This window comes from Motacilla alba, chromosome Z, assembly GCF_015832195.1.
Source record: "Motacilla alba alba isolate MOTALB_02 chromosome Z, Motacilla_alba_V1.0_pri, whole genome shotgun sequence".
NCBI lineage: Eukaryota > Metazoa > Chordata > Aves > Passeriformes > Motacillidae > Motacilla > Motacilla alba.
The window spans coordinates 2725041-2745878 of NC_052046.1; the positions used below are offsets into that span (position 1 = coordinate 2725041).

At 47.4% G+C, this 20838-nt stretch overlaps 2 protein-coding genes across 3 annotated transcripts in view; both read right to left on the bottom strand.

Moving 5' to 3' along the window:
* The window catches only part of CZH18orf25 (chromosome Z C18orf25 homolog), a 43489-nt gene extending 42227 nt beyond the window's left edge, over nucleotides 1-1262 (bottom strand). For both annotated transcript variants that reach the window (XM_038124320.1, XM_038124322.1), the window contains exon 1: nucleotides 1156-1262. The gene's annotated coding sequence lies outside the window, so the exon portion shown is untranslated. The remainder of the gene's footprint in view (nucleotides 1-1155) is intronic.
* A 7935-nt stretch (nucleotides 1263-9197) lies between these two features.
* Nucleotides 9198-18953, bottom strand: HAUS1 (HAUS augmin like complex subunit 1). The gene is made up of 9 exons (XM_038124759.1): nucleotides 18071-18953; nucleotides 16812-16986; nucleotides 15635-15770; nucleotides 14536-14670; nucleotides 13435-13558; nucleotides 12799-12864; nucleotides 11517-11588; nucleotides 10395-10442; nucleotides 9198-9448 (listed from the first exon to the last, which is right to left on the bottom strand). The coding sequence occupies exons 1-9, from the start codon at nucleotides 18122-18124 to the stop codon at nucleotides 9389-9391; spliced, it is 870 nt and encodes a 289-aa protein (XP_037980687.1). The 5' UTR covers nucleotides 18125-18953; the 3' UTR covers nucleotides 9198-9388.
* Nucleotides 18954-20838: the final 1885 nt, after the last annotated feature.

The following is a 20838-nucleotide window of genomic DNA, read 5'->3' on the forward strand; positions in this document are numbered from 1 at the left end:
ACCAGAGAAGATCTAAAACCTAATAAAATCTCTGGGAGGAGGAATGAAAAGAAATTTTACATTTTTAAAGGGATGCTCAAGGGTTCAAAGATTTACTTACTCATTCAGTTTTAAAAGCTAGAATTACTTGTCAGGGAAAAAGAAATGTCAAACAGGACTGACTTCTGCCACCTTGACACACAAGTTGGGTTTTTTTCAGCTTTTGAAGTGTTGTTAGGTACTTTGTGCTGGTTTAAAGTGCACGACTAGTTACAACCACGACCTTGTTTAACTAAGTTATTACAGTTATAGATTCACCAGGAGACCAACAAACTTTAAGGCAAGCTGCCTTGTTACATGGTTAACAAACTAAGACATAAATACACCTTTATGCTACTTAACAAGCGTGGAAGCAATGTAACTCTAAAAATAAATCTTAAATTTTTTTGAAAAAGCAGACAAACAAAACAAAACAGCAAGTCTTTCAGAAAGTGGCCTTTGTTGTCCAACAACCTCCAGGCAAAGAAAGTTACAGTAGTAGGACTGGGGAAATAGTTAAAACATTACAAGTCTGCTCAGGCCACTTTGTTTCACTTTTAAAAAGGAACCAGTAGCACAGTTAAGTTTTATATTCCCCTCGGATGGCTGTGCGGCTCGGAGCCACATCTGCAACCCATTAGGTGTCAGGAGCCCAAGGGGAACCCGGGCTAGACACGCAACGAGCAACTTGAGCGTCCTTCCCATACCAAACACTTTTGCCCACCGGAGGAACACACCATCCCAGGTAAAACAAAGACGCAGAGGAACCCCTGGAGTAGCACAAAAGGGAGCCCTTGCACCCCTTGGAGAAATAAGGGGTACTCCCCAACCCTCCAACAGCTCACACGACTTCAGAAGTCGTTGCAGGAAGAGCACAAAAAAAAAAAAAAAAAAAAGGCACGTTACAAAAGTCCTGAGAAAGGCAAAGCGGCCCCCCGAGCAGCTCCGGGGACCTGTGGGGAGTTTCGCCCCCGCGGGGTCAGGGCAGAGGAGCCGGGCAGGAGGAGAAGCAGCGGCGGCGGCCGCGGGACCACCCCTGAGGGGCGCAGCCCCCGCCCGCGCCCCGCGGCGGCCAGGCCGGTACCGCCCCTCCCCGCGGCGCCGGGCCGCCCCCCGCCCGCACGGCAGCGCGCTCACCTGTGCCAGGCTGGGCCCCTCGCGGCCTCCCCGGCGGGGGCAGCGGCCGGGGCATGGGCGGCCGGAGGAGCCGCGGGAGCAGCCGGAGCGGCCGCCGGGAGCCGGGAATGTCACCGGGGCCGCCGCGCCGTCACTTCCGCCCGCCGCGCCGCGAGCGCCCGCGCGGCCTCCCCGCGCCCCACAGCGCCCCCGCGCGGCCGGAGAGGGAGCGGCGGGACGGAGCTGGGCCCGCGCGCCTGTCCGTGTGTCCGTCTGTCTGTCTGTGTGTCTGTGCGTCTGTCTGTGCGTCTGTCTGTGTGTGTCTGTGTGTCTGTAGGTGTGTGTGTCTGTCTGTGTGTGTGTCTGTGTCTGTGTGTGTCCGTGTGTCTGTGTGTCTGTGTGTCTGTCTGTCTGTCTGTGTGTCTCTGCGTCTGTGTGTCTGTCTGTGTGTCTGTCCGTGTGTCTGTCCGTGTCTGTCTGTGTGTCTGTCTATGTGTGTGTCTGTGTGTCTGTCCGTGTGTCTGTGCGTCTGTCTGTGCGTCTGTCTATGCGTCTGTCTGTGCGTCTGTCTGTGCGTCTGTCTATGCATCTGTCTGTGCATCTGTCTATGCGTCTGTCTGTGCATCTGTCTGTGCGTCTGTCTATGCGTCTGTCTGTGTGTCTGTCTGTGTGTCTGTGTGTCTGTGTGTCTGTCTGTGTGTGTCTGTGTCTGTGTGTCCATGTGTCCATGTGTCTGTCTGTCTGTGTCACCGTGTGTCCGTGTGTCCGTGTGCCTGTATCACTGTGTGCCAGTGTACCTGTGCCGTTGTCTGCCCATGTCACTGTGCCACTGTGTGCTTGTGCGCCACTGTGTCTGTGTCACTGTGTGCCTGTGTCCCCATGTGCCTGTGTCACTGTATCACTGTGTGCCTGTGGCCCTGTGGCCCTGTCTCCATGTGCCTGTCTCTGTGTCCCTGTGTCCCCATGTGCCCGTGTCACTGTGTCACTGTGTCACTGTGTGCCTGTGTCACTGTGTGCCTGTTCCCGTGTGCCTGTGTCACTCTGTCACTGTGTCACTGTGTGCCTGTGTCCCCATGTGCCTGTATCCCTGTGTCACTGTTTGCTGGTCCCTGTGTGCCCGTGTCACTGTGTCACTGTATCCCTGTGTCACTGCTTGCCTGTCTGCCTGTGTCACTGTGGCCCCTTGTCACTGTGTGCCTGTGTCCCTGTGTCCCTGTCTCTATATCTGTGTCCCTGTGTGTCCATGTCCCTGTCACTGTGCCACTCTCACTGTGTCACTACATCCCTGTTTGCCTGTGTCCCTGTGTCACTGGGCCACTATCACCATCCCTGTGTCACTGGGTCACTGTCACTGCATGCCTGTGTCCCTGCCCGTGTCAGTGTCACTGTGTCCCTGTCCACCTGTGTCTGTGTGCCTGTGTCCCTGTGTCCCTAGTCACTGTCCCTGTGTCCCTGTGTCACCAGCCCTGTGTCCCTGCCCCTGTATCAGTGTCCCTGTGTGCCTGTGTCCCTCAGTCCCTGATCACCGTCCCTGTGTCACCAGCCCTGTATCACTGCCCCTGTCACCGTGTCACTCTCAGTGTCCCTGCCACTATCCCTGTCCCTGTCACTCTGTAACAGTCACTGCCACTGTGTCCCTGTGTCACCAGCCCTGTGTCCCTGCCCCAGTATCAGTGTCCCTGTGTCCCTGTGTGCCTGTGTCCCTCAGTCCCTAATCACTGTCCCTGTGTCACCAGCCCTGTATCACTGCCCGTGTCACCGTGTCACTCTCAGTGTCCCTGTCACTATCCCTGTCCCTGTCACTCTGTAACAGTCACTGTCACTGTGTCCCTATCACTGTCCCTTGTCACGGACTCTGTCCCTGTCCCTGTCACATCCCCCAGCACCTTTCGCATACTCCGAGCACGCTCTCCCTTCGACGCCGATCCTGGCCATCCCTGAGACCACAGAATCCCGGGATCTTTGGGCTTGGGAAGCACCTCTGGAGACCCGAGCCCCTGGGGGGAAGCGTTCGGTGCAATCTGAGCGACATTGTAATGCCCTCTTTAAACATTGTAATGGACACTTTAATCATTGTAATGCACACCTTGAACATTGTAATGCACACTTTACACATTGTAATGCACACTTTGAACATTGTAATGCACACTTTGAACATTGTAATGCACACTTTGAACATTGTAATCCCCTCGTTAAACACCCCTCCGGGTGTTTCTGCACCCCGCGGGTTGTCCTGCACAGCTGCAGGTGTTCCCTGAGACTCGGAAACGTGGAAGGAAATAATTTCAGCATAGTCCGTAATGTTCCCAGGGCTAGGAGCACCTGGGAAATTCAGGAGTAATGCATTCACTCGTGGCACGGACTCGGTCCCAGGGCTGGAAGCAGGGAAACGTGTGGGAAGTGTACCTGCACCACCACCCAAATCGTGGGCATGGACTCGGGAAAAGCAGACATCATGCCGCCCCAGAAGCATTTATCATACTCGGAGAGATGAAGAGATTCAGCTAGAAGCAGCACCACGCATTTAGGGATCCACAATTATTTTTTTAAAGCGGCACTTTGCGAGGCACTTCTCACCAAATGTGTAAAAAAATTGTCTCGTCAAGGAAGGTGAATGCTTCATTTGTGGTGTCAGCACGAAGGAAAGCACTGAAATCTGTGCTTGAGCAAAGACAAAACCTTCCCCGGGCTGGGCTGCGGGCAGAACCCAGAGCCCGCTCCGATTTCCTGCGCGGCTCGAACCATCAGCCCTCACCACCCAGCTGGCTGCTTGTGGAGGGGAAAAACATCCAGAACCTGCATTTCCAGGGGGGAATAACATCCAGAACCTGCATTTGGGGGTGGGGGGCAGCATCCAGAACCAGCATTTCCAGGGGGGAATAACATCCAGAACCTGCATTTCCAGGGGAAAAATAACATCCAGAACCTGCATTTCCAGGGGAAAAAATAACATCCAGAATCTGTATTTCCAGGTGGGGGGAAACATCCAGAACCTGCATTTCCAGGGGAAAAATAACATCCAGAACCTGCATTTCCAGGGGAAAAAATAACATCCAGAATCTGTATTTCCAGGTGGGGGGAAACACCCAGAACCTGCATTTCCAGGGGAAAAAATAACATCCAGAATCTGTATTTCCAGGGGGGAAAGACATCCCAAACCTGTATTTCCAGGGAAACAATGAACTTTGGCAACACGGCTCCTGAAAGACACCCAGAGGATTCCACACAGCTCACAGGCACTGGGACACTGCATCAGGAACAGGCAGAGCAGTTTTGGATGGAGTACAGGAAAGCATAAGGATGCGGGCGAGGGCGGTGAGCATCTGCCTTGGATTTGCAGGAAGAGTGATACATGGGAAGGAGCTCCAAGACTCCACGGCTGAAGGAATCAGCAGGCTTCACAAAAAGAGAGGAAAAGGAATTCCGACTGCCTTAAGTACCACGGAATTAGTAAACAGAGCAGGGAGACACCAGTCATGTGTAAATGTCTGGATGAAGCAAGTGGCATCGAGGGAGAAGGCTGGGGATACATTAATTATTTGAATGGGGTGAAATTACAGAAGGGCATGTCTAAGCTGAGAATCTGTGTGGAAACCTTTTGACTGGAGAAGCACAGGCTGGGAAAAATCATCTCCCTAAGGGAAGTGGTGAAAGCTTTATTGCCTGAGATTTTAAATGACAGATTAGGGGAAATACCAAGGGACTCATTCTGAAACATCAGGGAGATTGCATTGAAAGATTACGAAGGGAAGAGGAAAGGCTGGAGGTGATGCTGGCTCCAGGAATTTTGGGAGTACAGCCCAGCACATCTTCTAGGCTCCTCTGGCTCCATGTTATCTTTCTTTAACTGTGTCTGCCAAGAGTGCAATGATTTCAGCGTTAGTTACCCCACAAGGACGTGATAAGAACTCCCCCGCCAGGAAGAAATGTGTTTGAGCAAAGAGAATCTCGGCGCTTCCCCAAGGACAATGGGAGGAAATCAACTCAGTCCTGGAGCACAACCTTGAGCCACATTGTCTTGTCAAAGTAAAAGTTGGTTGTCAGAGCATTTTGGCTCATTGGGGCTCCCAGGCTGGCTTCTTTCAGCCAGCTCCTGGCATGGAGACACTCCTCTGTCCCTGCTCCCTTCTCTTTCCCAGCTCCAGGCCAAAAGTTTCCCTCCAGCTCCATACTGAAGAATGACTTTTCAAGACCTCATCTCGGAAGCATCCATAGGCACATTACTAACCATCCTCTGGAAAGGAAGCTTCACCTTCCAAGCCACATTTAAACAACACCCATTTTCCAAGTCTCTGAAATCATAAATGTGCTGCTGAGACCGAGCCAAGCCATCCCCCTGCTGTTCCTGAGGTCACCCAGGCTCTCCAGCAGCGGCCAAACAGGGACCATGGAAAAGGTGTCCAGAGCACCATGGTGTTCATCTACCCCCAAGTTACAGCCAGAGTCTCTTTGGGAAGGAAAAGAAATAAAACATTTCCTTGCTGCTAGGTTTTATCAGCCAGCATAATCTAATTAACCAGCACAACTGCTTCATTAGCACTAGAGGCATATTTATCAAGGGGCTAGAGGAAGCATTTATTAGATTAGCTTGTAATTTTGGAGTTGCTGGATGTTTTTTTACTGGAGTTTACACAGTTCAGGATGGTGCAAGGCTGAAGGACTTCAAGGCAGAGGGGAGGCAGCTCTGTGTCCTCCCACGCAGGTGGTACCTGGCAAAGACAGAAGGAATCACAAGACTTACTTTAAACACACTCTCATTGGTAAAAGCCTCTGCTCACTCACATGTGGTGGTGTTCTGTAGGATAAATATTTGTGAATTGGAGAAGCAGAAACACAGCCCAGTGCTGAGATTCTTTAGAGATGTGAGCATTTAACAAAATAAGAAATGTTTCTAAAGTTGCTTGAAGTTACTAACAGTGACTGCCTGCTTGCAGCCAAAGTGAAGGATTTCCTGCAAGGTCACAGAGACCAGAATCACTATTGTTTCACTCTTGACCCTGTACTTTAAAAATTCAAAGAACAGCTTAGAAACACAAAACATTTCCCAGACCCCTAAGACCTACTCAGTTCTAAATGTAATTTGAAAGATCTTTTACACACTTACCATTTGACAAATAAAATTTTGCTTATAAGTACCCAAAACAGCATCGAGTATCAAGATATTTGGAGTGTTTTACTGGAGGTGGTACCAAATGCAACCAACTTACTTTTAAAATAAATCTTGAAACTTTTAATATTTTTAGCTATTTTTGATTAAGGTCCCATCTTAATATCCTACATCTACCAAAGGATTTCATATAAATGAAAGGAGATTTTTGAATACTTTCTTTCAAAGGAAGACTGGAAAGGAACCACAGTGAAATGTTTGCCACAGATGGAGTATTTCTACAGTACTAGCCAAAAGATACAGCCAAAAGAGATTCCAGCTCCACCTTTTGATTCAATGCATTTTAAGCAAAAAGATACATATGTCAGCTTAGAAGCCTTAAATTTGCCTGACGGATTTTGCATTTCTCTAGCATTTTACTTTAATTATTCTGGGTTTGGTATCTGAATGTTTTCTTTCAAATAGATTCACAATACTATGCTCGTCTGCAGATTTTTTTTTCCCTAAAGGAGTTATTATTTTGCATATTGGCCTGATAAGAGCAGTATGTCAATTTGTGGTAAAATATGTATGAGTTTTCGCTTGAGGCTGGTCCCAATTTTTCATATCTAGTTCATAATTTTAATGACTCCTTTTTTTTGTGTATTTTTGGTGGGTTTTTTTGGGGTTGTTTTTGTTTTCTGGTGGAATTCCTCACATATTCCAGGAGGAGGAATTGAGCACACCACAATAAAACACAAACGCCTCTTGCACGTTTTTTGGGAAAATGGAATGTCTGCAGCTCAGCCTGGCCCTGCACCTGCTCTCACCTTGCAGGTGTTAACACAGGTGTCTCCAAAACTCAGTCTGGGAGCTCAGAGTGGAGCAGCTGATGTACCCTGCAGGGACAGTGAAGCAGTGGAGGCCTCCCCAGCCTCATGTCCCTCTCAGTTGGGCGATTGTTCCATACCATCCAACAGCCGAGGGTCCAGCTGGCAGCCACCCGCTGCGACTCCTGTGGAAACACTCAACAGCTGCCAGGGCAGAGGGGGAAGCCCAGAGGTTTTCTCAGCCAGCCTGGCATGCTCCTGTCTCAGCAGGACTTCAGCGAGCTGTTCCTCCTCCGGCATCCCATCCCCACATGGGAAAAGCTGGTCTGTCCCAAAACACCAAAGGAAAGGGCTCCCTCAAGGCACTCTGCCCTTGCAAAACCAAAGAGCTGAAAACCTTCCCAAGGGGCTCCACAAATCTCGTTTATTTGACTTTTCCCGATTTCCAACCAGGAGCTGAGCAGTCAGACCTGACAGCTGTCTGCTGATTTACGCTGCGTGCGCCGGGGACGGCTCAGCTGTGACACACGGCTCGCGTGCAGCTGCTGGGGATTTTTTTATTTTTCCTCCTTGAGTATCCAGTGCTAGGAAGCAACACGTGGCTGTGTTTGGGCAGCTCTCCAGACAGTCTGGCCCTGCTGCTCTCTAGATTCGGGCTCTTCACGTGCTGTGAAATAGCAGCAGCCGCGAGCGGTGCAGCTGCTCCGTGGGCGTGGGGAGGGAGAACAGCCCCAGGCTTCACAACCGGTGCAGCAGCACCTCATGATGAGGTGGAGTTATGGAAGTGCCACAGTCCCCAGGAAATCCTCCCAAGCCTGGAGTCATGGTTACACGCGTGAGATAAAACGTCTTCTCCTAATCTTAGCCAAGTAAGTCTTGAGGCTCCCATTAAAAAGCAGGGCTAGCAGCACCCTTAAGCCCTCACCTATCCCATTTTTATATCCCAAAGAGTGATTAACACTCCCTCACATTTTAAACACTCGAGCAACTAATTTCTAATTTGCTTTTAAGAGCTTCCAGTGATTAAAATTCCCTAATTGCCAGACTATGACCTCCAGTGCCTTACACTGGCTTTCTTGTTGGATCATTCTTTGATGTCTACCCAGCCATGTTCAGATGTCTTCCAAGACTACAGCTTCTTTCCCCTACCACAACAGGAAAATCAGATTATATTCTTGTTCTTTCCAGGTTCAAACACCATTCCCATGGCTTTTGTGGGGGTTTTATTCGTCAGCAGTAGCTGTACCTGTAATCATCCCTGCACTAAATTTCACATCAGTTACCCCTGAGGTAATTTCTCTTGAGCCAGTTCACCCCATGAATTTTCCACTTGATTCTGCCCTCATTTCCTACCCCAGAAGGAGTGAAGATAAATAGCCCCACAACTGAGGCAACTCACCCTTTCCTCACAGCTTGATTTAAACATCTGGAACTAAGCAGCAACTCCTTCTGCTGTATGAAAGAGGCTGGAGATTCCCATGGGCAGTGGCTCTCTGGGCATCCCTCCAGTCCTTCCCATCACAGCAAAAAAAAAAGAGAGGACAGAGGTCGCACTTGTGGTGTTTTATTGACACCAGTGTAATTTTGAATCTCTCCTCCTGCAGATCAGTCAGGAAAATCAACTTTTGCAGAGAAGCAACAGCTCTCATGGCCATAATCTCTTGCAACTCCAATTGCAAACAGATTCTCACTGAGACCACCACTATTTGCCTGGATGCTTCCCACAACAAACAGGCCCATGCTCGATGTCCTGAGGTGCTACCACTCTTTCTAGGTTTTGCTTTGTCCCTATCCACAGGAGATTTTTTGATTTTTTGCTTTGGAATCAAACGGTTTCTAAAAGCTGGCATGTGCAAAACACTTCTGAAAGTGTGGAAGGCTGGTGCGGTGATGGCATGGAAATAATAGGGTTCAGGGAACCCTCGTGGAAGATGACATTTGAGGTAGAATTGTTAAGGGCAATCTGACTTCAAAATCATCATGTCCCACAGGGGTTCTGCAAAAATACTGTTTTCAGATCTAGAAAGGTCTTACTGTGTGGTGCTTTTTTTTTGTTTTGTTTGAAAACTCTGCCTGCCTGCACTATCCATAGAACTGCTTTACACGTGTGTACCACAGAGGGAAAAATAACTCATAAAGACAACAGCAAGTTTGGATGCTATTTAATGAAAGATAGGTGAAGTTTACAAACACAAGGCCAACAGAGAGAAGAACACAGCAGGAAGCTGCCAAGGTACAGGTAGGAATTCTGCAGTGCATTGCTAGTGCAAGTTAGTAGGCAACAGAAAGAGAACCATGTCCCACGTAGGCCCCTTCAGGTGAGCTGGGGTTTGCTGGGCTATGTCAGCTCAAAAGGCACAGCCTCAATCTCCCTTGTGAGCTCGTCATCCAGGGCTTTCTACCGGGAGAGAAAACCAAGAGGAATCAGGGACCATGAGACAGCTCCCACACACTGCTGGCAAACAATCCCATCTGCTGTGCTCAAACCCCTGGGAGGCTGTCAGCAGTGACGGATTAGCTCTGGGGTTGAGCTGGGTGGACTCGTCACTGCAGAGGGCAGACAGCCACAGGGAAACCTCCAAATGAAGGGCTGGACAAGCTCAGCTGCCTTTACTCCGTGCCCCAACGTGATTTTGGACACGTCCCAGCTCACTGGTCCTCCCCAGAGGTGAGCATTCTGGCCTCAGAACAGCCTCAGGCTGGTAAGGGGAGCTTGTACTCCTGAATCAAAAACAAGTGGTGCACCAACCCAGGCAGTCTCACCTGAAAATGTGCACAATGCTCTTACCTAGATGTGATTCTTGATCACAGGTTTAAGGCTTACCACTCATGCTTTACGAGCAAGCAGGCAGCAGCCCAAAGGAACAAAAACATGTTTTACGGGGCTCAAACGTGGCTCAGCTCGCTCAGGAAAGCTACATATGAACTTCCCAAACAGCTTTATGGTGTTTGGCTCAACAGCCACACCTGCAGATCACACAAGCATGGAGGAAATGGGCACTGTGCTTTACAGGGGAATGTCCCCATTGCAGTCTACAAGGCTGAACTAAAGGTTGACTAAAATAAGCCTGGAGCCCTCTGAGAGTTCAGGAGGAGCAGGGAAGCTTCTGAGACCTACAGTGAGTAAATAAACACTCCAACAGGCAGAATTCATGGGGCTATAGCTACCTAATCTGCACTGATAGCACTGTGCCCAGCTGCCTCTGCAGCTCAGACATCACTCCACCAGTTCCCTTCTGCCTCACCAAATCTCCCCATGAGAACATTAAGACTACAGTCTAACGTGGGTAAATGTGTAATCAATTAATACATGTAGCTCCTGGAAAGATAAAAAAAAAACTTACAAGTTCTTTTCTCGCTTCTTCAACCTTCACTTGCGCCAGGGGAATGCTCTAATGAGAGAAAATGGCATAAAAATCAGCATTTCTTCAAGAAACAAGAATCCCTGCACCTTTACAAGAGTCTAATGATAAGCCTCAGGTGAATTAATGGACAATTAATGAAGTTTTGTGTATGCACTTTATGTGCAGAAGGTACTGCCATTAAAACTCAAGGATTTGTTTGGTTTGGGCAATCATGTATTTTTCAAAAGTCTAGTGTGGCCTAAAGTCTAAAAAAACCCCTTCATTTAAGCAATTTTCCAAACCTACCAATCAAAGGACTTGATTTCAACAATTTCTGTGCAAGAATTTTCCAAAGCACAGTAAGTTTGCAAGGACAAACTTCCCTCCCCTCCTCCTGCCTGCACCAGGGGCTCTCCCTGTCTCCCACTGACAGCAAGGCTGGAGGAGGGAACTGGAGAACCTAATCCCATTCCACTTGAGGGAAGGAGGAAGCTGCCTCTTGGAGGAAGATGGATTAAACAGAGCAGCAGTCCCACCTTTCTAGACACAGCCTTTTATTTTTTTTCCCCCTAGCAGCAGGACATCAGTGCTTGTATGAGGGAGAAAAACTTGGATTTTCATAGAGCTGAGTACCCAGCACCCCCGAGAGAAATCAAAGAAAATGATGGAGCAGCCAGTTTAGGGGACAAAACCTACATTTGGGTATTTCTGCAGGATCCTTAAAATCCTGTTCAGAGCTCCAAACTCTGCACCACGTGCTGTGTCCACCATATTGACAGCCTTTTAGTTACAGCTAAAATACTGGTAAATCTCAAGAAGTTGGTTATACTATTCCTTTTCTTCCATATTTCTTTGTCCAATTTCTAGCTAATTCACCTGAATACTAATTTACCCAGCAAATCTGTCTACTATGTTAGGACAAAGTTTGCCTGACAAGGAAACTACATTTCTTGGCACTGATTAATAAACAGAGATCAAGTCTTTGGTTTGCATCATTAACAGACCTGTAGGACATCTAGACATCTACCTGTCACCAAAGGCATCAAAACGAACATTACACTCTGAAGTCCACTAAAGTTAACCCAATGGCAAACACAATATAACAGTGGAATAAATAATTACAGGAGGTAAATCAAGATAGGATGCCAGCTCCGTCTTCAATGGCTCCATTTCTTTATACAGCGCAGCCAGTTCCTGCAGAGATAGAAAGGCAGATCATATTCTAGGGAATTATTTGTAGAATTGATGGAAATGAGTGAGATGGATCCACAGTTACCTACAACATTTAAGAATTTGAGAGATTTCATCCTCTATAAAACACATGGAAAACTGAAGTTTTGCACATGCAGCAGCAACAGGACTCTCCCTTATGCTTATCAAGTGGAAGTAATTTCTTTTTGGGGCTGCAAACTGAGTACCTTCCACAGTCCTGAACTCTATTCAAATAATCAAAGTTAAATAAAAAAGATAAAGTCATTTGTGCTGCCCATTTCACTGATGTCTTGGCAAAGCAGTTCTATAAATGTCAAGGAGTCAAACCGTACCTTATGCCTGGGCTCTAGAAGATGACAAGCCTAGAAAATTTGCCTGTGCGTTTTTGGATGCAACGTTCCAACAAAAATTAGCTCTGGTCAGCGCCCTCGTGTAACACTGGGAAATGTGAGGACTGCCACCCAGTGCTGGTTGGTGAGAAGCACAACAGAAAAGCCAGGAAACCTATTTTCACTGCTCCACTCGAAAACATAAAGGAAAAGATAGCAAAAGCAATGAGGAGAAAGACTGAGTTCCCACTACATTAACAGCAAAAAATATGAAGATGTGTTGAGTGCACAGGACAAAGCTGCAAAATCTGTAGTTACTAACTCAAGAAATGTGCTTTTTCTTTAACATGTTCCACTAGGCTTACAATAAAGCTGAAAAATGTTATGTTTAAAGACACAACAAAAAAAATATAGCACACAGTGATTCTGAATTTGGGTTTCATTTGACTTTATCCCCTTGTTTTTAAGTGTTTGGAAGAGATTTACTTCACACAAAGTAGCAAGAATCACATGGGCTATTCCATTAAGAAACTGCAATGCACAGGTAGCCATGTAATGGGATATAGTCCACAGAACATCCACTCTGTTTATAACACAGATCAGAAATAAAGGAGGCAGATCTGTTTTCAGTGGCAGGGAATTTATTCTGTGGAAATTCTCCAGTAGATGCCTCTAGGAGAGACAAACCCACCCAAAAGAGCTCAGTTCATGGGAATCCACCTGCAGGATTTTTATTTGTGCTTCCTTTGGCCTTTAAGATTTGTTCAGGCAGCCAAAGAGCAAACTACAATTCCTGAAAGCACCCCACAAGCAAGCCTGGCCTGTCCCACTGTAGCAACGTCCCTCTTGTATCCAAAACCTACCTCAGACGATTTCATGAGTGCCTCATGTGTCAGGGATTGGTCCAACCCCCTGGCAACAAGCTCATCCTGCAAACAGGAGAGAGCACAAAATGCAACAAGGAGGATAAAGATTTCATCATTTCCTTCTGTTTATATCTAAACAGGCAGAGAAGAACATAGGCTGTCCACAGCAGAAAAGTGTGCTATCAGAGCCACAGCTATAGGTGGTATACAAAATGAGGTGCTGCTAAAATTTGTATTAAGAATAACAAGTCTTTCCAGAAAAGCAGTGGGAGAAGGGCACATGGCAAGGCTGAAGAAAGGCTTCTCAGGAAAATGTCAGTTGTAATACAACACTTTCCACCTCATGTTTGTCAAGGTACCAGGCATGGCTTTACTTTAGTCATAAAGTAACCTGCCAAAGCTTCTCAGGGAATGACGAGACAGCACTGTGCTCTACTGATCACAGGATGCACTGAGGAGAGATCAGCAGGGACAACTGAACTATATTCACATGATGTCCTGTTAGCTCAAGAGTCCCCAGTACCGGAGTTTAGGAAGCTTATGGAATGTCTCTGTAACTACAAATTTGGGTTCAACCAACCACAGCTGTGTCATCCCATCACAGTGTCATGTAAGAAAATTCTTCCCACCTACCTCAGCATCACAGATCCTTATTTTCAGATCCTTAGATTTATCTTCCAGGAACTTCATGTTCTTGGATTGAACCTCAGCTTTGGCCTTTTGTTCTTCCTGAGATTTCTTCAGTTTTTCAATATCCCTAAAAAAATAGCACAAAAAGAAAAAGCTGTTACATTCAAAGATGTATCAGTATACAAAAACTGTTACTTACCTATGCTCAAGCTAAACCCTGCAATACATCAAACACAAGCAAGAAAACTGAGAAAACCCCGTATTTCCCAGTGAGATTTTCCAATGGAAACATATACAGCTGTTACCTCCAGAATCCCACAGACCAGGGAAAATAGAGGCAAAGAAGAAAGCCATATGCCTAAAAGCAAAGGCTAACAGTCTTGGTCATAATTCCCTAACTCACTTAGAGACCTGTTACACGAGCTAAACCTCAGATCAAGAGGAGGCAAACCTGCAGAAAGCAGACGCGAATCTCTTTTACAAGCCAAATTACCACTTTAAAAGACAAAAAAAAAAAACAAAACAAAAAAAAACCACTCTAGAAATAATTAGACTGGAAGGGAGCTGTGGGGAGCATCTGGGCCAGCCCCCACTCAAGGCTGGGATGATTGTGCTGCGCTTGGCAAAGCACTTCAGATTACATCCTCCAGGGAATGGACTTGACACTGATTTTTTTAGAGTTATTACTATTATTTTGTCTTCTACACACCGGTTAAGGGAACTTCTTCCCTGAGGATGGTTTTTGGTTTGCCTCCTTTAGTCTGACCACAGAGGTCATGCTAAATGTGCTAGGAAAATCAGATTTGTCTTCAGCCTCAGACAAAAGCAACTGACTGGTGGAAGATGGAAACTTTTATCTGAAAACAGCTTGTAGATCTCTTTTGCTTTAAAATGATGGGTTTGATGCTTTTCCAGATCTCTTTTGCCTACTGGAAGTATCCATAACACATGGGTTTTAATAGATATTTCCAAATACTTTGAACTGGAGACGTGTCAAACCCCTAAAAATTCAGTTATCCTTGTTAGTTACCACAACCAACATTGCCCTAGACAGAAATCACCAGTATTACTTTAATCTTTCCCTCTTCCCCATCCATTACTCACTCCTCTAACTGCTTTTCCACCATCAGTGCTGAATTTAGTTTTCTCGTGAGAATCCTCAATTTATGTTCCATTTCTTCGTTTTTTGATTTTGTTTTATACATTTCCAAGGTCATGTCATTGATGGCACTGTAGAAGCTGGTGAAGAGAGAATCAGTGTGAATGCTTAGGGAGTCAGCTCTTCTGAAAGTCAGAGTTGCTATTAATCTTTTCTCCACACTTTAAACGAATGACTCAGTTTCTCTTGATGTCATGGCAGGAGTAAATTTAAAGAAGACACTAAGGGAATTTGCTTTCCATAACTAACACAGATTTCCACGTGGAAGGGAAAACAGCCCAGCAACCTGAGTAAGTGAACAACAAAGCTGGCACTCTGGTGAATAAAACCACCTCGTGCTCCACTCCTGGCTTGCCTCACCACCTTTGAGAGAAACTGTATCCAGTCCCTGAAAATGCAGAGTCACAAGATGTGCCTAGCAGCACCTGAGTATCTTCTTCTTCCCCCTGTCCAGCTCAGGAAGAGAGATAAAAGTGCCAAGATCCTAAATATCACATAAAAATTGGATTCCAAGGCAGACTTTGCCTCTTCTTTGCTGTAAGTCCTGCAGTGCCACAGGCCAAAGCCGTGCTAGGGAGAGCGGCCCAAGAAGACCAGACTAACAGATGCCATTTCTCCATGGCAGAGGGAATCTCCTCGCATGAACCGAGGCCAGATGAGACAGACAAGGATGAGGAGCTGAGGCTGGAAGACCAGTCACACTTCCCCAGTCTTTGCCTAAGCAGTGTGAACACTGCTGTAGTCCGGGATACCTGGCACAACAGTCCAACTGGCAGCAGCCTGCAGCCACTGACCACAAAATCATGAGAAAAAGTAGGGATTTAACTCCATCCCAGGCCTTTCTCAGGCTTCAGAGCCTTCCTGTGCTGGGATAACCTAGAGCTAGCACTTTGTGCTCAGTTCCCATGCACTCCAAAGCTGCACAAGGGGTGAAAAATAAGCCTGACAAATAAGATTCCTAGCGCCAAGTTTGAAGCTGTTGATGTAAAAAAACCAGGAAAACTGCACAGACCCTCACCACGAATGTAGAGTGTGAAGAATTACCTGGTAAGAGATGTGTCCTCCACTTCGAGTTCCATTGCACCTTCTACCAGGTCAGTGAGGTCTTTGGCGGCTTCTTCAGGCAGACTGCCTTCAAACAAACCCAGACTTTCTCCAAGAATATCCTGCCAGTACTCAGCTGGAAAATATAAACAACTCAAAGTAGTGATTTTTTTTTTTAATATTACTACTCTTTTATTGAACTCTTCAAAGCTAGAACCCAATCCCACACTGGGAACTTGCCTACCTGACTGTTTTTTGGGGAAAAAGACAATTTAAAAAAAGGCTTAAACATGCCAAACTGCTGCCACATCTCCATTTGTCAAACAAATTCAGTGTATAAAGGGAGAAAGCAAGGCTCCACTCCCTCCCTGGCCAGTCTGTCTGACATCAGACAAACAAGAGCTCACCCTTCTGCTACAGCAATGAGCACATGTAGGTCACCTCCCCACAAAGCTCAACCTGAGACAGACTTCCAGGTTCTGCCAGGAACAAGGCTCAGCCTGAGCCTTGTTCCTGGCAGAACCTGGAAGTCTGTCTCCACCATTTTTTGTTTGGTGGCAAGGCACTTGAAGGAACGAAAACCAAACACGTTTTCTTACAAAAACATCTTCATGTGTACCATGCCAGCCCTTGCACAGAAAAGCAAAATTCCTTCCTGAGAAAAGCCTGTGAGGTGACAGTCCTTTATTATGTGTGTTAAAAACATACTATGGTCACCTGAACCACTCACTTGCTCAAAAACCTCAAACAAATTAAAAAATAGTCACTCCAGGCAGCTTCAGCACAACTTAATCATCTCAAAGTTGTTTCAGGCTCCTCCAGGGCTTTCCTTAACAGTGGCTTAGCACCAGCTCAGACTCTTGAATGAGCTGCAGGGACACTTCCCTCTCTATCCAGGCAATATTTCCATGCTGTACTATCCAGCCCAGCAGACTAAGAGGTTTTAGCAATTAACCTGCTTGTCTACATTTATGGCCCGCTCAAGATGGCTTAAAAAATTGTCCTTGAGCAATCTTATGTCACTAAATTGTAGTAAAAATTGCATTTAAAAAAAAGCTGAGTCTGTTTCAATTATATATATTTTTATATATTCCAAAGTTTTCAACAAATACCATCTTCAAGATCACTCAGAACAGCCTGATTCAAGTGGAAATGAGAAATGGAGCTTCAAACTCACCTTCTGCTTCATACTTGCTTGTCCTGTCCTTCATGTCCTCTATCAGCAGCATAATATCCCTGTCTGTCTCTTCATTGCACTCCATAATTTCATGCAAAATATCCACTGTCCTTTCATTCACCTCATATTCTGGAACTGGCACACCCTCATATAATTTCTTTAGCCATAAAGTAACCTGTCAGAGAAGGGAGACAAAGGAGCAAGGAGTCATGTGAAATGACAGAAAATAGCTGATAGACACAAAGAATGTAAACCACTGCGAACTCTGCATTCCTGAAGAGCAACTCCAACATCAGTCCAGGAGGCACGGGTGGGAAAAGGGGAGTAAAATTCCTTTCCCTCTTCTTTAAACAACCTCTGTGCTGTAGAAGACTATGTTATACCCTTTTCAATCTCCCTCATTTCTTGGGAGACCTGCTTATCTCCTTGTGATAAAATTTTACCTTTGTATTCACATTACCAGTTAGCTACAAACACAGTAACAACCCAAGAGATGTTAAATGGGTGTTTGAGAAAATGGTGAACATGGTGTTAAAGCATGTGGGATAAAAGTTCCCAAGCCATCACTGGGAACAGTCTCTCTGCAGGAAAGGGGAAGAAAGCCACAACAATGTACCCGCACAAGCCCTGCAAAGCAGCTCTACCATCGGAAACAAGGTCAGAAATGACAGACCAACACAGTGCTCTATGGAAGGGCTGTGGAACCATCGAATTATTCGGGCTGGAAAAGCCCTCCAGGATCATCAAGCCCAAGCATTCCCCCAGCACTGCCCAGCCCAACACTGACCCATGTCCCCAAGTGCCACATCCCCTTGGCTTTTAAATCCCTCCAGGGACGGGGACCCCACCACTGCCCTGGGCAGCTGTGCCAGGCCTGGACAACCCTTTGAGCGAAGAAATTTTCCCTAATATCCAACCTAACTAGATTAGAAAGGTTAGATTATGACCAGTAATAACTGAAGAACGTGGAAGTTCTACAGCATGTAAGAAACATAAACCCTTGCACAAGCCTGCTTAATAACCCTAACGGAGAATGGACGCAGCCATTTATAGTATAATATTAAGCGTCTTTTTTCTCCCTAGCACCTCCTCCCTCATCCTGCTGCCGCACCCGCACCCCAGCGATCCACACAAGCAGCAATGGAGAAAACCGCCGCACCATACGGCGCAAACAGCCCGAACGGTGTGTGTGTCTGTGTGTGTGTATGTGTGGAAAACTGCGATGAAAAGAGAAAGCGAGCCCCGCCAGCCCCCGTTACCCGCGTGAGCTTCTCCTGGAAGGAATCGCCGCCCGGCGTTCCCGCCGCCGCCATCCCGCCCGGAGCCTGACGGGAGTGGGCGGCTGAGGGGCGGCGCCGCGGCTCGGCGCTGGGAGCCGGGCTGGCGGCGGAGAGCGGGGAAACGGCGATGAAAAAAAAGTGTTTAACTGTTAATCGGAGCGTTAAACGCTCTGAATCGAGCCGTCTGTCAGTTAAGGGAAGATGTTAAAAAACGCCAAACGAACCCCAGCAACAGAAAAACGAAGCCGAAGAGATGCAAGAGGAAGACATGGATAAGTACAGCAAAAAGATGTCTGGGCGTGCTGGTGGCTGCAGCTGGACGTGAGCCCAGGGTGCCCAGGTGGGCAATGGCCCCAGGGCTGCCCCAGTGTTAAAAATAGGTTAGAAACTGTTGTAAAATAGTTGATAGATCGTTAAGCATGTACTGTAATTTGGTTATTGTAAAAGGGGTTAAAAGGGTAGTTATAGGAAATACGGTACTCAACGTACCATATTACACCTAAGTAAAGTGCACCGCCCCCCTGGCGAAACGAGCCAGCCTGGACAGAACTGTAATGGGCCAATCAAGCGCCTTAAACCTTCATGCAAATGAAGGATCCGAAAAGAAACCAATCTAAAGGGACAAAAACCAGGATAAAAAGGGGCTTCTGACCCACTGAATCTGTGCCGCTCCATCTGGGACACCGAGGACAACGCTGCTGGAGACCCAGCGCCGGCGTTGCAGCATCCTCGACAGGAACGCTCCTGCCCGGTCCGAGGGCCCCCGTGCTTTAGGCCTTTCTTTTTATTATAATAAATGCTGAAATCACTCTGCTCTCGTTTTTAACACCAGGACAGTGCCCGTCCCCTGTGCTGGCACTGCTGAGGCACCTCCAGTGCTGGGGACAGCTCTGGGCCCTCAGGACAAGAGAGACACTGAGGGGCTGGAGCGTGTCCAGGGCAGGGAACGGAGCTGGGAAGGGGCTGGAGCCCCAGGAGGGGCTGAGGGAGCTGGGAAGGGGCTCAGCCTGGAGCAAAGGAGACTCAGGGGGGACCTTGTGGCTCTGCACAGCTCCTGACAGGAGGGGACAGCCGGGGAGGGTCGGGTTCTGCTCCCAGAACAGGGACAGGAGAAGAGGGAACTGGCCTGAGGCTGGGCCAGGGGAGGTTTAGACTGGATATTCATAAAATTGTCTTCACAAAAAGGGGTGTAAAGCCCTGGCTGGGGCGAGTGGTGGTGTTAGTTCTTAACATCCATGTAGGGTGGGGTTTTTTCCAGGCACTTTTGCAGAAATTTAAGTGATTTCCAAATAATCCGCATGGAAAGAATTGGTGAAGAATCACATTTGGTACAACACATGCCAAAGTAGCTGAGGATTTTTCACTTAACCTTTTCAGTTCCCAGAAGGGGAATCCACTGGAATCTGCGGCTTTACCAACCTCTCTGGATTACCAGAGGGACCGATCACACTGTGCCTGAGTTTCAGCACTTTCTCACTGCAGACCAAATTCTGTCTCACATGTAAGACATAAAATCATCCCCAGCTGCAGACTGCCCCTGTGCTCAGGTGAGAGCCCACCTGCAGAGCTGCCTCCAGCCATCACAACAGCATCACATCAACAGCACAAGGATGTAGAGCTGCTGGAATGAGAGGAGGCCATGGAGATGCTGCCAGGGCTGAGCCCCTCTGCTCTGCAGCCAGCCTGGCACAGCTGGGGCTGTTCAGCTGCACCAGAGAAGGCTCCAGGGACACCTGCGAGCCCCTGCCAGGGCCTGCAGGGGCTCCAGGAGAGCTGCACAGGGACTGGGGACAAGCCAGGGATAGATGGAATATTGGGAAGGAATTTCTGGCTGTGTGGATGGGGAGGCCCTGGCCCAGGGTGCCCAGAGAAGCTGTGGATGCCCCAGCCATGGAAGTGTTCTGGCCCAGGTTGGACAGCGCTTGGTGTGGTGTCATTCCCTTTAAGGGAGTGGAGCATCCAAGATTCAAAGGTGCTTGTGGTCGAAAGGAATGACAAAATTCAGAGCGTTCACAAAAGTTTTCCAAGTTGAATTCCCCTCTTGCATGGAGTTCTCTGACCTCCTCATATAAGCCCAGGGCAGTGGGTTTGGGATAAAAGGGTAGGGTGAAAGGGAAGAAAGCAGGATTAAAGAGGGAAGAAGAGCAAGAAAGAGATCACCAGGCTTGGCTCCAGTGTTGATCCAGCTGGTGGAGTGTCTAGGGTCCTGGGGTGCCTGCACATAAGGTATTGGTGGGGGCACCTTTTGCAGATGACTTTCCCTGCCCTGGAGATTACTTTCTCACTTTCTATGCGAATTTATCATCTGCAGTTCATTCTTCTAGACCTTTCTGAAAATGACTTTGAGGGCTTCAAGGGTCTCTGGTGGTCTTGATTCTCTGTACAGTCCTAGACTGCTTCTTGGCTTCACTGCTGTGCTGTGCTGTCTTTGTCTCCAAGAGCTAGAACAAGGATGTTTGTCCCAGAAAAATGCTGCCCTATCTCTGAAGGGCCCCTTCTCCAGCCACATCCTGTTCTTTCTCACAGCTGTGTTTTTACCAACAAGCCTTGATTCTTGTTACCAACAATCCTTGGTTGGCTCTACAATCATCCAGCTATTGGTGTTTGAGGCACACACAACCTCTTATCTTCTGGGCTTCTATATTCAGGGCAACCAGATTTAATCCATGAAACAGATAGCAGCTAACAAGCAAGCTCTGAGTAATGTCCATGTGTTAGAGAAAACAAATTACTTGTTGGTGGAACTG

Bases quoted from the DNA above. Each gene is read 5' to 3' on its own strand.
- HAUS1 (XM_038124759.1), bottom strand. From the start codon at position 18,124: ATGGCGGCGGCGGGAACGCCGGGCGGCGATTCCTTCCAGGAGAAGCTC. The intron at 15,771-16,811 runs GTGAGTTTGAAG...TATATTTTCCAG, and splicing joins AAGCAAGTATGAAGCAGAAG to CTGAGTACTGGCAGGATATT. The intron at 12,865-13,434 runs GTAGGTGGGAAG...TCCTGTTTGCAG, and splicing joins TAAGGATCTGTGATGCTGAG to GATGAGCTTGTTGCCAGGGG.